Consider the following 15,879-nt stretch of genomic DNA (forward strand, 5'->3'; position numbering starts at 1 on the left):
TGATTACCTTGTTCCTACCTGACCACCGGGGGGAGGGGAAAATTAGCGGTTGGTGGCGGGAAAAAACGTGCCCCCCGCGCAAAATCACCGCGTCAGTGAAGGAACCAGCTTTGAGGCGCAAACACGCCGTTCTATCCACTCAAAAAATGGACCAACTTATACCTCGCTACAGCTTTGTTCCGCATAGCCACCCGGCCAGCAATTAATAGTGTCTTCGTCAACTTTGCATTCAGGTACGCCACTTCTTCAATCAGTTGAGAAGCCGTCCTGCTTACCAATATACTAAAATTCATAATTTCAACCTAAGGCAGTAGGATGACTCCGCACACTCTTGACCAAGCCACATTACGTCTTGGTTAGACCACAATCCGTAAGAATGACCGCACTCCATGTTTGGTTAGGCCATACGCGCTTGGGTTTGTTTGGCCAGAGCACGCTATGTTTGGTTAGGCTGCTTCACGTCCGGATAGCAACGCACACGTTAAGACCTCCGGTTTAAAAATACTGGTTGTAATCCGACAGCCCGTGCGCGTTTGCATCAGCCGCTTATGGTTCAAAAAGCCGTTAACGTGGGGTTGACTGCGATCGCTTCCGACCACCTCAAGCAGCTCGCTCGATCTGGCTTCATACCTCGCCACTGGACCCCGAGTACGTTCAGCTCATCAGCAACTCATGCACGGACCCCTTACCACATCCACCATATTTATTACGCCTCGTGTAGAGTCATTGACCTGGTTATCGTAGCCTCGGCTGGTTTAATTAATTTTCTGTCAATCATTGTTTGTACTGTTTGGGCTAAGAGCCGTCAATGTAAACTTTAATAAACAACTGCTCATTCCTGTTTAATTGTTCTGCCTTGAATCTTTTCCGTGTCAATTTACCAAATGCCCATTATTGCCATAAATTGTCTATTGTACAGTAAACTCGTTTGTAATAAGTAGATAGTCTTCTTACGCCACGAGGAATACAGAGAAAAGAGGCAGTCCACCATCAAATTAAAAGAGTCTACTCTTTGAGAAATTCTCATGCTCTGCCTTTTCCACCGAAGTCTTGAGACTTGAGTCTTTTTTTGTTTATTTTTATTTATTTATATTTGGACTCCTGTATTTAGTAGCATTACGTGTCATGTACAAGGCTAAGGTACTCGGAAAAAATCGTTTTTGTTTATCTTGGAAATGGGATGTTCGATGACTGATTATGGTTTATAACCTTTATGAGTTCAATCACTATTGTTGCAAAGTCCAAGAACAATAGCGCGTGACAACTACTTTTAACGACAGTGTGGATATCTGTTAAAAATATCCCATCTTTTTTGTATTCTGCTTCAAGATTATGGCGTTGTAAACTAAAAAATGGGCACTGAAATAACAGATGTTCGATATTCTGTGAAGAAATATCATCGCATGGACAATAGTCATCATTCCTCAATTTGAATCTATACAGGTTACTTTTCATAGCTCCGTGTCCAGTAAAAATTTTGGTCGTTTCAAAAGTACTTTAGTGATTATGAGGAAGTTCGCTCCATCCAGCCAGCGTTGGGAAAAACATTTTAGTGATTTTACTTGTAGAAGAAGCGCGGTAAAGATCCTCCAAATGTTGCTGCGTATTTTGTTTTATACAGCGTTAAGCAAAGCTAAGAGAAAATTCTGGAGAAAAAAGGTGCCGTTTTTTACAAGTTGCGGCTCTTGCTAGTTTATCTGCTCTCTCATTTCCTACGATACCAGCATGTCCTCTTATCCAACATATTTAAATAATCATCTTTCTGACTTTTAGATGCTTGATTTTACTCAGAATATCTACAATTAATGGATTTGCCGACCGAGTATCAGTTATAGCTTGAACGCCCAATCGACGATATTATGATAATTTGTTTGCAATAACCCACCTCTCTGGTGATCTTTCTAAATAACCATTCGAGAGCTTCTCGTATTGCAAGTAGTTTAGCCTGAAAAACTGAGCAGAAATTGTCTAATTTAAATGTTCTGCCTGGTAATTTTTTAGCAACCTCAATATAAACAAATGCCGCTCCCACTTTGCCGTCAAGCAGGCTACCATCCGTAAAGACTCTTATTTCACTGGGAGCATAAGGAAATATTCGTATATCTTTGTCAACGAAAAGAACACTTTCGGGAGTTCTTTCACACGGGTGAAGTAAATCAAAATAGTTTACAGTTCCTTGATACTTGCGATCATCTGGAATGGAATACAGCTTACCAAATTTCTTGCCATTACAAATGTCCTTTTTTTCTTGAATTTTAAGGTCTAATGGTGTAAACCCTGTTAGGGCTTGAGCTGAGATGAGTGAAATTGTTCGGTATCTTCTACAATATCTTATGGCAAAATGTCTATGTAAGTTGTCACTTTAGTGGAGACTTGAGTCGAACTCAACTCCCATTGTGTTATTACGTTTCGGCAAATATTGTAGACGGAATTTCCCGGACGAGTTATCTCGCAGTGGGGAGAAGTTAACTGGTCACCGAGATCGTGTGATCTGACACCTCTGGACTTTTTCCTTTGAGAGTTTCTAACAAAAAAAGTATATGCTAATAATTTGCAGACAATTTCAGAGCTCAAAACGGAAATTCAACGAGTTACTGACGAAATTCATTCATAATTATGTCAAAATGTGAGCGAAAAGAGTAAATATTTGCCAACAAAACCAAGGCGGGCATTTGTCAAATATTGTGTTTCACAGTAATTTCCGTGTCCATAGTTTTCATTGAAAAGAAAACACCTTCAAAATTCAAACAGTAGGATTTGAGACAACCTTTAGATCATTGTGTTTTCATGCATCAAATGATCAAGATACGTTGTAATTGGAGTACCAACGCAGTGCCCTATGCAAAACTAGGTGTCGATAAGGTAATGAAAATGATGATTCTATGTGTTTTCGAAAACGGCTTGTAACTCGTAACGCTGACCATAGACCGTCTGATTCGTTCAATTAATGCCGGAGTTTATTCAACTCATTTAAGGGAATTGTCGGGTTAGGGGTGGATTTCTAATTATTATTATTTGCATATTTCTGTCCGTAAGGGAAGGGTGGCAGCTATGGTCCGCGTCCGTTACAGTTTAGTGTCGCGTTTGCCTTTAGTGGTCGGAAAACATAGTGAGACCCGCAATAAAATACTTGATTAAAACTTATTTAATCTGAGGAAACAAATTTATGATTGCCACAAATAACTAGCAAATATATTAATAGAAAATGAAAGATTGAGAATGATATAACACGATATCCAACTCATTCATTATTTTAGTAAAAAAAAGTGTTGACATACTGAATAGCGTATTTGAAATCCTCATGAAAAAAAAAATCTGAAAAGTGATTTGCCTTCCATGAAGGAGGCCTAGGGTTCGATTTCCGACTTAGTTGACGTGAAATTTTTATTTAGATAGGTGTTTTCGGACAAGAATGTTTCGTCATTTCTGCAATGGCACCTGAAGTGTAAGACTGATCATGATAAGGTGCAAAAATGAATGATAATAATGAAATCATTAAAAAAAGGTTAATTATAATTAGTCATACGACAGATTAAGAAGCGAAAAATAAAAACAATTTGTATAAAGGACTTTTTTTTTATTTAAGTCTAATTATAATTATAATTCATTTAGCATTATACAATTCTATTTTTGGACACTTATTTTTTTATGTTCCGACTTGCTAAAATGTTCCGTATTAAGTCGGTTCTGCTGTATACTAAAACAATACGTAGATTTGCATATATATTAATATTATGGCACACATATACAGATTTCAAAAGAAAAATTAATAGATAAATTTGTAGTTAAAGAGAGGAACAACATGTTTGAAAACGCATTAGGTACTAGGCAACAAATTCGGATCTACAAAACTCCCTAGAGAACCAGCTCGTCTACAAACATTTGGAAATATTCAAAATATTGATGAAAATTTAATAAATACCAATATCACGGAAGGTTCCGGGTTCAATTCCTGGTGAGATCACAAAAATTAAAATGTCAGTTTTCTCAAGCCTGGGTTTTCTATGTAATTCACCGCTGTAATTGGGCCTCCTGGCCTGTCGTGGTGCAAAAATAAATAAATATAAAGTTCAGAAAAGTTATTTGATAAAACGGCGGTATAGCTAAATTACGATCAGGTATCTTAAATTTATAATTTAATTATATAATTCAATTGATGCGATACACCTCAAAGCAAACGTCAAAGTCTTTTGACGTCCTTCATTCGAACATTCATACGTACATTATAGGATTTCGTTGGTCCTAGTTGTACGGCAGAGTTGTAATATTGCAGTCACAGAGCGTTCATCATTCAGAATTATGATAAAATTATTATCAGTGCTCTTCTGTGAACGTTTCAAGTGAAATCTGAAACTGACGCTTAGTAGGAAACTTAATTAAAATGGATGCCCTACTATGGTTTATGGCGATGTACAGGCATGCCTCGCTTGTACGCTGCCTCAGGTTACGTCTAACCGTCGCTATAATGCGAACGTTCGTAAAAGTGTATAACACTATTTGGTTTCATACAAGTGTATTGCCAAACTTCAGTTATAATTAAGGTCAAGTATTGTAAACATATTTTATTGTATAATTTTCGTATTTACTCAAGTTTTCTTACCAAGCGTTTGATAAACTCGTGTGTAGCTGAGGTGTAACATGAGTCTACCTGGGATACACGACTTGATATATCTATCTTATTTATTTTAATGATGAAGTTTTATTTTTTTCAAATCTTCAAATGGACATTTTTACACCAGATTTGGCAAATAAAATTTGTATTAATATGCTGGATCTTAATTCAAAAAATACTTATCCTTGCTATGCGAAGAATAATAATTATACGAATGAAAGTGATACCAATACCACACAAATAAATTTGTTTTAATTTATAAGAAAGAGCACGAAAATAGGACTAATAACAAGGAACACAAAGACGCTGTCCTATGACCGGTGTTTGAGTGAAATAGACAAAATAAAAAATGCTTTCAATCAGTCGGTTATTAGCATTGAGCAGAAGTGCACGCTCGTTAAATCACCGGCGTTTTTATGATTTTTAATTTATTTTGATATAACGAAACTATTTTTATAATTTTTGTGAATCATTGAAAATATTTTTTTTAAGTGAGTCCACTTTTTTTTCAAATATCTGAACTTCAGAATATTTTGTTTTTTGTTTAAAGTAACACGATGTTTCGTCACCGCGTGTTAAATATTATTTTGGCACTACCTTTTAGGAGTTAAAGCGTCTATTTATAATACCAATTTTTTATATAAGTAAATTTCATTTGTAAGTAAATTTCACTTTATTAACAGTCCGCACTTGCAGCTGATGAGACTGTCAGCGTTATTTTATTTGTATTGCGATTGTTTTTAATAAATACTTAAACGACCGTTTTCATATTCACGTGATTACCATTATTTAAATTATTGATGAGATTTTTTACAGATACGAATATCGAATATAATATTTTCTATTTGATATTATCCCATTGATACATAAAACAGTTTTTTAGGCGTTACAAAAACGATTTTAAGAAGAGACAACGAAAAAAATATTTTGACGATATCACCTTTTAGAGCTTATAATAAAAGACGAAAACGCTTAATGCGGAAATAAACGAAGATCCAAATAATGTTAACTTGATGCAGTGACGATTCAAACAGATATTTACAAAAGGAAAACTACCTAAACAATTCCTGGAAACATGATTGAATAGTATATTTACTACAAAGTACATATGCATTTACACATTTAAGTAAGATATCATGTTTGTTAAAAAAAAAAAACAGTACGCGTTACTATATTATTAGTTAGAATTTGACTAATAGCACTAAATCATTTATTTTAATTTGTTAAACGAAAACATAATTAAAAGGTTAATAAGTTGTGAAACCTCAAATTTGTTAAAAGCTTCCAAGTGCTTTAAACTATTTATCACGTGATAGTGTTATAATTTCAAATGTCGGTAACGAAATTTGTGCATAAATTGTTTATATACAAAAATGAACACTGTTTCCGCAACTTCTTTTCGGTAACTGTTTATATTTATTTATTGAACTTTTTGTACATAATGTAATTTGTACATTAGCGGGCTTATTGCCTAATGCCAATTTATTCCAACCAACCAATAAAATAAAAGTTTTAATTTTATAATTCAAGTTACAGAACATATTCAATAAAAAAAAAGATTAAAAAGCTAAAGATATATAAAAATAGAAATAAACGTATATGTTTGTAAATTACCTTAAATCAAAACTATTACTCAATGGAAAAAAGGAAAAAAGAGAAAAGAGGAAAAAGGTAAGAGGAAAAAGGAAAGAAAGAGAGATTAAGGAAGAGAAAGGAAATGTTTCTTCAGACGTGATTTAAACAGAGATAATGTAGCAACATATTTGATAGTGGATGGGAGATGATTCCACAGTCGAGCCGCATGGACACTATATGAGTTAGAGAAAAGAGAGGAATTGTGGATGGGTATTAAGAGAGTGCCTTGAGATTTAGAACAAAGAGGTTAACCATAAGCGTTGAAATTTTTCTCGCAGGTATATAGGAGCGTTAGGACTATGAAGTACATTAAACAGAAGTGAGAGGGAGTGATAGTTTCTCCGCTGTCTAATTTTGAGCCATTTTAGTTGCCTACGATAATCAGAAATGTGGTCATATTTCCTAAGACTAAAAATGTCTTATGTCAACAATAGTTAAGTAGATCTATGTCAATACCATACCGTTTGCTGCCCGGGGGGTGATTATAATTGAAAGAAATGGATGACACATATTTATTCTAATGGCTATAGTTGAAGATAAATTCACCCAAACGATAACGAAGATACACTGTCGACCTTGTATCTTCGAATTTTGAGGTGAGGAGATCGATAGCTATCTAGAGCACTAGTTACTCATTTAAATCATATTTAAGAGTACACTTTTAGATATGATTGCCATTCGTTTGTATTTTTCATCGTTTTGAGGTGGGAAGTTCTTATTACAGAATCCTAATTTGAATACGATAGAAAAAAGGGTAATTTATTTTAGCATCGAGGGTAGGGTTAAGTTTGACAGTTATGACAGAACCATTAAGCGGTTAAGGTTTGAGAATCCGAGATAGTTACAGCTCATAAATCAGATCATTTGACATTTGAGATGACATATCGAAAATGCGCCGTAAGGTGCAATGACAAAAACAACACTTTAAGAAGAAATGTTGTTTTGAAAAGTAAATATTACCTTTATTTTAATTTTATTATCGAAAGCCATATATTACTGAAAATTTATTACGGATTGACACGTAGACACAACCGGCTTCGTAATACCGAGGTAGAAAGAAATAGTAAAAAAATTAAGTATTTCACATGTTCTACATTTTTACTTTTTTTTTTGCACCACAACAGGCCAAGAGGCCTAATTACAGTGGTGAATTACATAACAGAGCACCCAGGCTTGAGAAAAATCACATTTTATTTTTTGCGTTCTCACCGGGAATCGAACCCGGAACCTTCCGTGCGTGAGTCAAGCGTCTTGACCACTACACCACGGAGGCCGCCAAAGTATACAGTCTCTATACGTACCTATCGATGAGGATAGCGTTTGAAATCGTCTGGTTATTGAATCCTTCTTACTAACGCAACGGTAAGTCGCAGAGATACAACGTGTAGTTTAAATAGTTAAAATTCTTTTATTTATGTCGACTGTTCAACTTTTTACTGAAAATTTACATCAAATTGATTGCGTACGGTAAAGTGTAGCAATTGAAAATTAAATTAAAAAAATACATAAGCATTTGTCATAAGTTATTCCTTATTCAAAATTAATTTAAATATCAGAAGCGAAGCCTGGTAAAAAATGTATTTATTGTGAATATTAATAAGAAAATTAAAACCGATTCCATTCGTGAGAAATTTTCAATGTAAGATGGAGAAAATGTTTAAAATTAGTTTTAAAAGAAATTGATAAAATAACGGCACTTACCAGATTCTCTAGTCCAGTAGTTGATGGCTTTTGGAGAAGCCTCTACATGGCACTGAAGAGTGACGTCAGTATCTGGGGGAGCTCCCACCAGCTGATTGGGGACTTGAATTAGTGGATGAACTGTAATCAAATTACTTTGCTTAGTATTAAAAATATTAAAATACTTAAAATAGAGGTCTTATATTTAGATGTAAATTTATTTAAAACAGCTGTAATAAGAATATTGAGTAACAATAAAATCGTCTGGGGTTTTTGTGCTACTCTTTGCCGACGCAACGTGACGTTAATGCTGACTTTGGACGCTACAATACGATCCGAAACATTTGGATCTGAATGGCCGTAAAATACCATTTTAATGTTCAAAAATATTGCAAAAATAAATATTTTTTCTGCAGGTGCCAATAAATGGATTTAAAAATATGAATCCTAAAAAATCTAAACGTCAAGGAGTGTTTTTATATATTTAAATGAACTACTTAAGAATGATGACTTGAATTAATAAACACAAGTTGAAGTATTTTTATGTTAACTTAATTATTGTGCCGTAAAATACAATTTGATAAACTCAGTAAATCGTCAATTTATTTTTTATTTGTTTAAATTAGTACGTTATGACTTTCAAGGAAGTATTCTTTTTAAATCAAGCCGGTCTGGTACTGTTTGCATGTCAGTGTTTATTATTCAAAAACCCATTGGGCATTACCCACTCTTTAAAACAAAAAAAACACGTTTTAAAGAAAAACATTTAAAATATTTAATTGGTTCCTTGTTCAAAGTGAAATAAAACACATAAATATTTCTAACTTTTGACAGAAGACGCGATTCATATTTAAAACAATATATTTTTTAAAGAAAATTAAGTATTCGAACACAAGTTTTTCAATTTCGTAATTGGTATAATTAAATCTGAAAGAATGTCTCTGTGACAAGTGAGAATAAACTTTTTCTATTTATTTAATTCCATTACGAATCCTATGGCTGTGATTCAGAGACGAGAGAAGAAAACCTTTCACCTCCCGCCCGGTCTGCCATTTCAGAATTTAATTGACGCGGTAATGAGGAAGTAAATTAGAAAAGTTTCTGGATTCTTGACTTATCGCATCCGCATATTGACAGTTTGATTTCTTCCCTATGACAAGGCGGGAATGCGGCCGGAGAAACGGAGATCCCGATATTCCAGAGATTGAGGATTATTAATTACCCTGGAAAGTTTGTAGCTGTGTAGAAACGTCCGCCACTCAATGCATAATATTTTAAAGGAGTGAGTTCAGGAATCCTTTTTATTTGAGTTAGTACCTGGTGCCTACCAATTGATGATAAAATGCAGATGTAAGTAATATGGCCATTTCAAGCGAATAATATTTTTATTCTTCCTAAATACGTCAGGCAAATTGCGTAACTCTTTTTTTTTTAGTTAAGCTTTGAAGAAAAATTTAAAGAAGCGGGTGGTTGTATTGTTTTAGTGTCACGGACATACGAATTATATGGATTGTAGGTGCGAGGTTTTTTTCTGTAAGTAGTTTAAAATTCATTTAAATTGTCCCCGAAATTAAAATATTTGAATTAATTACAGAGTAAAAACGCAAATACTCGTATATTTAATTTATAAATTTAATTAATGCAGATCAAAGCTGATTAAATCCGATCTGTATTTGGCAATAGTTGTACCTAAATTAGAAGTTTTCATAGTTTTAAGTAAATTTCGTACAATAATTCCATGGCTCGCGATTGAAATATTACATATAAGTAATTTTTCAGCCATTTTGCGGCGTTGTAATGGACGGTTTAACGTGTTTCATATCGAATAATGATAATTAACACTATCACAAATATGTATATGTGTTTGTAAAAAAGTTTAGAACAAATGTTTTTTCAATGATATCAACCCTCTTGCAAATGTTGCAATGATAAAAATGAAATATGGCATTGCCCTTTTAGATGCAAGTCACAAAACTATCTGTACCATTAATTAAAAATAACTACATACTCAATACGTTTAAAGTAAGAACTTATGATTTAGATAATGTGTACAAATTTTTTTTATCCCATGTATTTTTTTTTTAATTTATGAGGTTAACTATAATACCATTATTTTTTGTACTCTACCTAAGTCGTTTTTCTTTTAGCTGGTTGTTTTATATTTAAGATTTATTAACGTTTTATTTTGGGTTTAAAGTTTAACATTTAAGATAAATTTATGTGTATACTTACAATGTACGTGAAGCATCATCCTTTTGCTGACAGACGGGGGAACCCCATTGGCTGCTATGCAGAGGTAGGCTCCCATTTCTGATCTGGTAATTTTCGTTAGAGATAGAATCTCTCCTTCTATGGATTGGACTGAAACACGAATTCATAGATAATAAAAACAACAATCCAGTGATTAATAATTTAAGAAAACATATAGAGGTTTTACTGACAGAAAACATTAATTCATTGAAACAAGCTCCGAGGTTATCGCATTTAAAACTTTTTATTCTTTCAACGCATTATTCCTCTCACAATTTTCCTTAATTCAATTTTTTTTTAAACTTTGAAAGAATAAGTTTTATTATATACAAAGCATAAATTTGAAATCAACATCTTTCACACATATAAAAAATATTTGAATTAATGCATTCTTTACATTATATTACATTTTTTTTGCACCACAACAGGCCAGGAGAGCTAATTACAGTGGTGAATTACATCACAAAGCACCCAGGCTTGAGAAAAATCAAATTTTATTTTTGCGTTCTCACCGGGAATCGAACCCGGAACCTTCCGTGCGTGAATCAAGCGTCTTGACCACTACACCACGGAGGCCGCCAGTATAGCTCTGATAATTATACCCATTTAAATAGAGTATAAGAGATAATCTAGAAGACGATAAAAAATAAAATTTCAATTATAGTTCTTTAACCAATTTCACGTTATCTGCCTATTTTATTGCCCATTACCTCTTTTATGATATTTGTATCCGTTTTAATTAAAAATACAATGTACCTTTTCTAACTTCTGTCAAGTTACTGTGGTGTACAAGGTATAATGTCAACTACGCAAAGTATTTTCGACAACCCTGAAATTATTCGGATCATTAGTTTTTATGTTACCGATAATTATCGTAGACAGCGTCAACAATATAGCCCATTATACGATGTTCCATTGAAATAACCACCCTATTAAACTCACGTCCCTCTCTTCATCCTCTCCTTCTTTTTTCAACTATTTCTCTCACTAAATAAAACATTTTCAAAATCGTTTTTTTTTTATACATATATTTACATAGAATTTTAATTACAAAATACACTAAAAAGAAACATCTGAAAATAAAATTAAATCGGTGCATGTTTGTCCTAATCAGTGCATGTGCTTATTAAAATGCATATCGCGTTGGTTTTATATTTTTGCGCAACAATAATAGAGAATTGGTTTAATAAGTGTCATTACGAAGAGATGAGTGTGTCTCGAAACCGGTAGACATTGAAAAGTCGGTAAGTGATTTTATGAAAATATTTAATCAAATTTAGTATTTAAGTTGTATTTATGGTTGTAATCTCTGCCACTGTGCTGTGCTGTGAAATAACATTACATTATGAATGAAACCTCAAAGAGAATCAATTTTGCAGTTGTAAAATATTCAACGCAAGTGAATAATACATATTGAATGCAAGAATACTTGCAGGAGGCAAAGTTCAACGGATTCAGTATTGATTTTCAATTAGTTTTGTCTATTGATGCATTTTGACGTAGGTATAATGAATTGTATTTAACATAAAAATTATTCAGAACGTGTTGATTTATTATAAATACGTCATGCACCTGCATTTTATATTAAGTACGTGTTTAAAAAAGTAAAATACAACTAATAGTAATTAAAATACAAGTAAGTATATGAATCTGTTCAAAATGAGTGCTAGAAATAACTGAAAACAAACTAAATGTTCGTTTGATTCGTGTGTAAGACAAAACAATGAATTTGTGAACAGTGAATTTTAAAAAGTTCTACTTGAATGAGGTTGTGACTCTATACATTACACTTTTACGTCATGGATTTGCAGACATATTATACTTCGTTTTTTTAGCTTTCACAACTCTTTAACTAAAATCGATTAATTTTCTAAATAATCAGTTTGAAATAAATTGGGGTACCACCGCCTGTATTTAATCAAAGTAATTGTTAAGAGTTCACCATTATTTTCCCGAGTGTCTATCTAATTGACAAATTTATTTGGAGAGCTAGTCATTGGTCCTCGGAATAAATTCCTTTGATTGACTTTACAGAAGTGGTGTAGTTGGGGGCCGAGACGTACAGGGGGCGTGTTTAATCATCCTTTCTGCGGGTGTCAGGACCTGAGAAATGTCGATCGGAAAGTTTAAGGACTAAGTTGCCACAAGTCTTTGTGATACACTACGGGGGTAGTTAATTATTCCACCCTGTACTTGGATTGAATCCCTCTGGATTAACTGGAACGTTCTGGCAAAGTGTGGAAGGCGAAGGAACGAGATGGTATTCGGTGATTTCGTATAATGCAGCTGTTTCATTTCTTAATTGTATTGTATTAATTACAAATTGCGGAACTGTCGTGTCAATCCTCTCTACCTCAACTCTTGTAGCTTGATGAAAAGTACTAATACTTATAATGAGTAAACTAGTCGTTTTTGTTCTGGGCACATGCCACAAAAATAAATTAAACAAATCTCAACCCTTAAAATCATATTTTTGTTTCGTATATTTTTTCATCGAAAATCGTAACATATTTAAAAATAATTATTACCATTTATTTTTTTATTGAAAACTTAACTTCGTATTTTGGCGGATGAAGAATACAGTTTTATATGTGAATTAGAATCCCTGAGTAGTTTTTTTGACTCGATGATTACCCTAAGGTAAAAAATCCTGAATACTGAAATCGAATAGATATAATATAAGCTTGGGGTGATGTGGTTGGCGCATTTGTCTACCATGCTTGAAGTGCCAGAAACTGAAAAGGTTATAATGGAATTTTGATTATAAACTTGGTATTACTTTTTTTTCATTTATTTTTTTTATTTTTATATATTATTGATTTTTTTAATTTCGTTTTGGTTAGACTGTGAGAAATTGTTGGCAGCAATAAGTCCGCCAACTTTAAATACCTTTGTTGTTATTTTTGTATGTATTACGTTGTATATTATGGTAAATAAAGATTTATTATTATCTTTTATTTATTATTAACACGGCAATGTTTCATTGTTTCTAGACTGGCATTTAAAGGCACTACGTCGCGGAGACTCGGCCCAATAAAATGTTGTTTGGAGTGCAGTGAAGTGAAGTGAAACTATAGAAGGGTTCGATTAATAGAAAACGGTGGAAATAATATGTTGCCGCAACGTACTGTGCAGTGCCGCCCTAGTGCTTTTTTTACCTAAAGTCGCGCGAGACTGAATACCTTATCTTCATGTAACAGATAATCGAGATATGCTGTATTAGGTGAACATTGTAGTGCCCTATTCACCATTACGTGCAGATCAAGTTAGGGTGATGACTTGAAAATTGCTGATTGTTAGGATAAAACTATAGAAAGCGAGTGTTTGTGAACAATGCCATCGAAATAATAAAGAAACCTTTTAAATATAAGTTTAGAAAAACTATTATATAATTATTTATTTACACGTAATACACGTTGAAATAAATATCATTTTTATGAACATTTAAAATAAATAATGGATAAAATTGACTAACAATATGCCAAGAAGAAGTCATAAAACCGGTAGATTCTAGAAAACAAAACTCCTATGTAAGCAGAATACCAGAATTATTTTACTAAAAGATTTTACCAGTTTGGACCAATGGAGCAGTACGGACGATCCAAAGACTTTTCCTTAAACTCAAATTCCTCATTGGTTTTATTTTTTAAATTCTTAGTGCTCATAGTTTAATTTTTGTGTTTATTTGATATTTTTTTATCATTTCCTCATTTATTTTATCTGTACAAAAGCACCGATAAACTTTGTCAGAGTTCCATGGACAATAAATTTAAAAAAAAAAGTTAAAATGAAACATACCTTTAGTTTTTCCTTGCGGCCCTCCCCTGGCGATGATCTCCCCTGCATCCTCCCTCCTCCACACGACCTTGGGCTTGGGGTGACCCCTGGCCTTGCACACCAGCTTGGCGGACCCTCCCTCGGGGACCATCATGTCCCCCGAGGTCTCCTCGTATATGATATCCGGTGGGATCACGACCTCCAGAAAGGCAGTCTAAAATAATTGCAAGGAATCAAAACAAAGTAAGAGATTTTGGTTGGGAAGTTTTTGTCATTCTTTCTATAAAAAAAAGTTATTGAAAATTAGGCATTTACTGTTCGTACCAATGCTTTTTTATGTGTTGGTAGTGCTTGTCAGAAGAACCAAGTAAACATTTGCCTTGAGTGAACTAGCTTAAAGTGACGGTATATCTTCTATTAACAATGGACGAAAAGCAATATCATCGTCATGCAGTGGCGAGCCGTGATTTATTTTATAGGTAATCTATTAAAAATGTTCATTAATTTGTACTACATATAAGTACCTACATAACATGTAAGTAATGTAATTATAAATGACTGTGAAAATCAACTCAAATAACAATTATTATTAACCACGCGATAAACGTAGTTTTATTCTACACTATTTTAATACAATACTTGCATAAAAGTTTATTAACAAATACCACAATGACATTCCGCAGATATTTCCATTATGATCTGTCATTGACAGTACTGTCGAGACTTGAGCACTGGCCGATTTCTTTAAAAATGAATAATGCCTAAAACGGCCACTGCGAACGCCACCTGTCCTATGTGATACATAATATGTCAACGGTATCCCATCAAAGAAAAATAGTCCTTCGGAAATAACGTTCGAAATACTAGTTTCCAAATAGAGAATCTTCTAAAAATATTTGTAATTTGCAAGTTTGTTTTAGTACTAAAAAAGCCGACTTAGTTTAAAGACGAAAAATACAGTGTACTTTTTTGTATGGAAGAATAAGCTGAGGTAATCGGCTAGTTTCATCGTTCAGTAAGAATGGGCTGGGCGCGCTTTATAGATATTTTTTTGAAGAAAGATATAAACGGTGATTTATAATAAATGACAATTACTTTATTTTTTCCCCATAAACATGGTTACTATAATTTATTATTATTTAAAGTCAAATATAATGGTCAGCTGTGCATAATCGCTTACTTTGACGATTCGCCCCTGTCGTCATGTAGGTTTAAAAGGTGTTCGAAATCTAACAACAGTCATTTCAAATTTTATTTTAAAATTATGAAATCCTAATTGTAAAACGATATTCATTTAATAAATGTTATTAAATATTTATATGTAACCATTTACCGACTTTTCTATGTCTACCAGTTTCGAGACGTACCTGTCTCTTCGTCAGCTTACCTTACTTACTTATTAAGCCTACTAACTTATTAATCTAGCTTACTTATTAAGCTTACCCCTCCCTTCATCCCCTCTACTTTTTTCATTAACTCTCGAACAACAGAATATTTTCATCATTTACTCAGTGCATGTTTGTTCTAATCAGTGCACGTGCTTATTAAAATGCATGTCGTGTTAGTTTTATATTTTTGTGCAACAACAGTGGTGAAGGTGTATAGTGGGTTTTGCATGTTGGTTTAATTGGTGTCCTGACGAAGAGACGGGTAGGTCTCGAAACCGGTAGACATAGAAAAGTTGGTAAGTGCTTATATACAAATATTTAAAAACATTTATTAAAATGTTTGACCACAAAGTTAATGCTTTAAATATTAATGATATTCATTTTGTATGTACGTAACAATCATGATTCTGAATTTAAATAAACAACCCACGTGCTCTACAAATAACATTAACTTTATTTTTATTTGGGATATAAGTAATATAATTGATATTCTCAAATTGATTTCACGTGATGAAGTAATTATGACCTTCTTATGCA

The 15,879-nt window shown here is 33.2% G+C and overlaps 1 protein-coding gene across 1 annotated transcript in view; it reads right to left on the reverse strand.

The window, feature by feature from the left end:
• Positions 1-162: 162 nt before the first annotated feature.
• The window catches only part of LOC148281241 (neurotrimin-like), a gene marked incomplete at its 3' end in the record, with an annotated part of 85,998 nt that continues 70,281 nt past the window's right edge, over positions 163-15,879 (reverse strand). Inside the window, exons 5-9 of the mRNA XM_088226991.1 lie at positions 13,976-14,168; positions 10,160-10,288; positions 7,949-8,068; positions 1,911-2,193; positions 163-267 (exon numbers count right to left, since the gene is read on the reverse strand). Of these exons, the coding sequence (XP_088083117.1) occupies positions 163-267; positions 1,911-2,193; positions 7,949-8,068; positions 10,160-10,288; positions 13,976-14,168 (830 nt within the window). The remainder of the gene's footprint in view (positions 268-1,910; positions 2,194-7,948; positions 8,069-10,159; positions 10,289-13,975; positions 14,169-15,879) is intronic.

Source organism: Micrasema longulum, unplaced genomic scaffold (assembly GCF_059751315.1).
Source record: "Micrasema longulum isolate JH-2025_06_02 unplaced genomic scaffold, ASM5975131v1 h1tg000482l, whole genome shotgun sequence".
NCBI lineage: Eukaryota > Metazoa > Arthropoda > Insecta > Trichoptera > Brachycentridae > Micrasema > Micrasema longulum.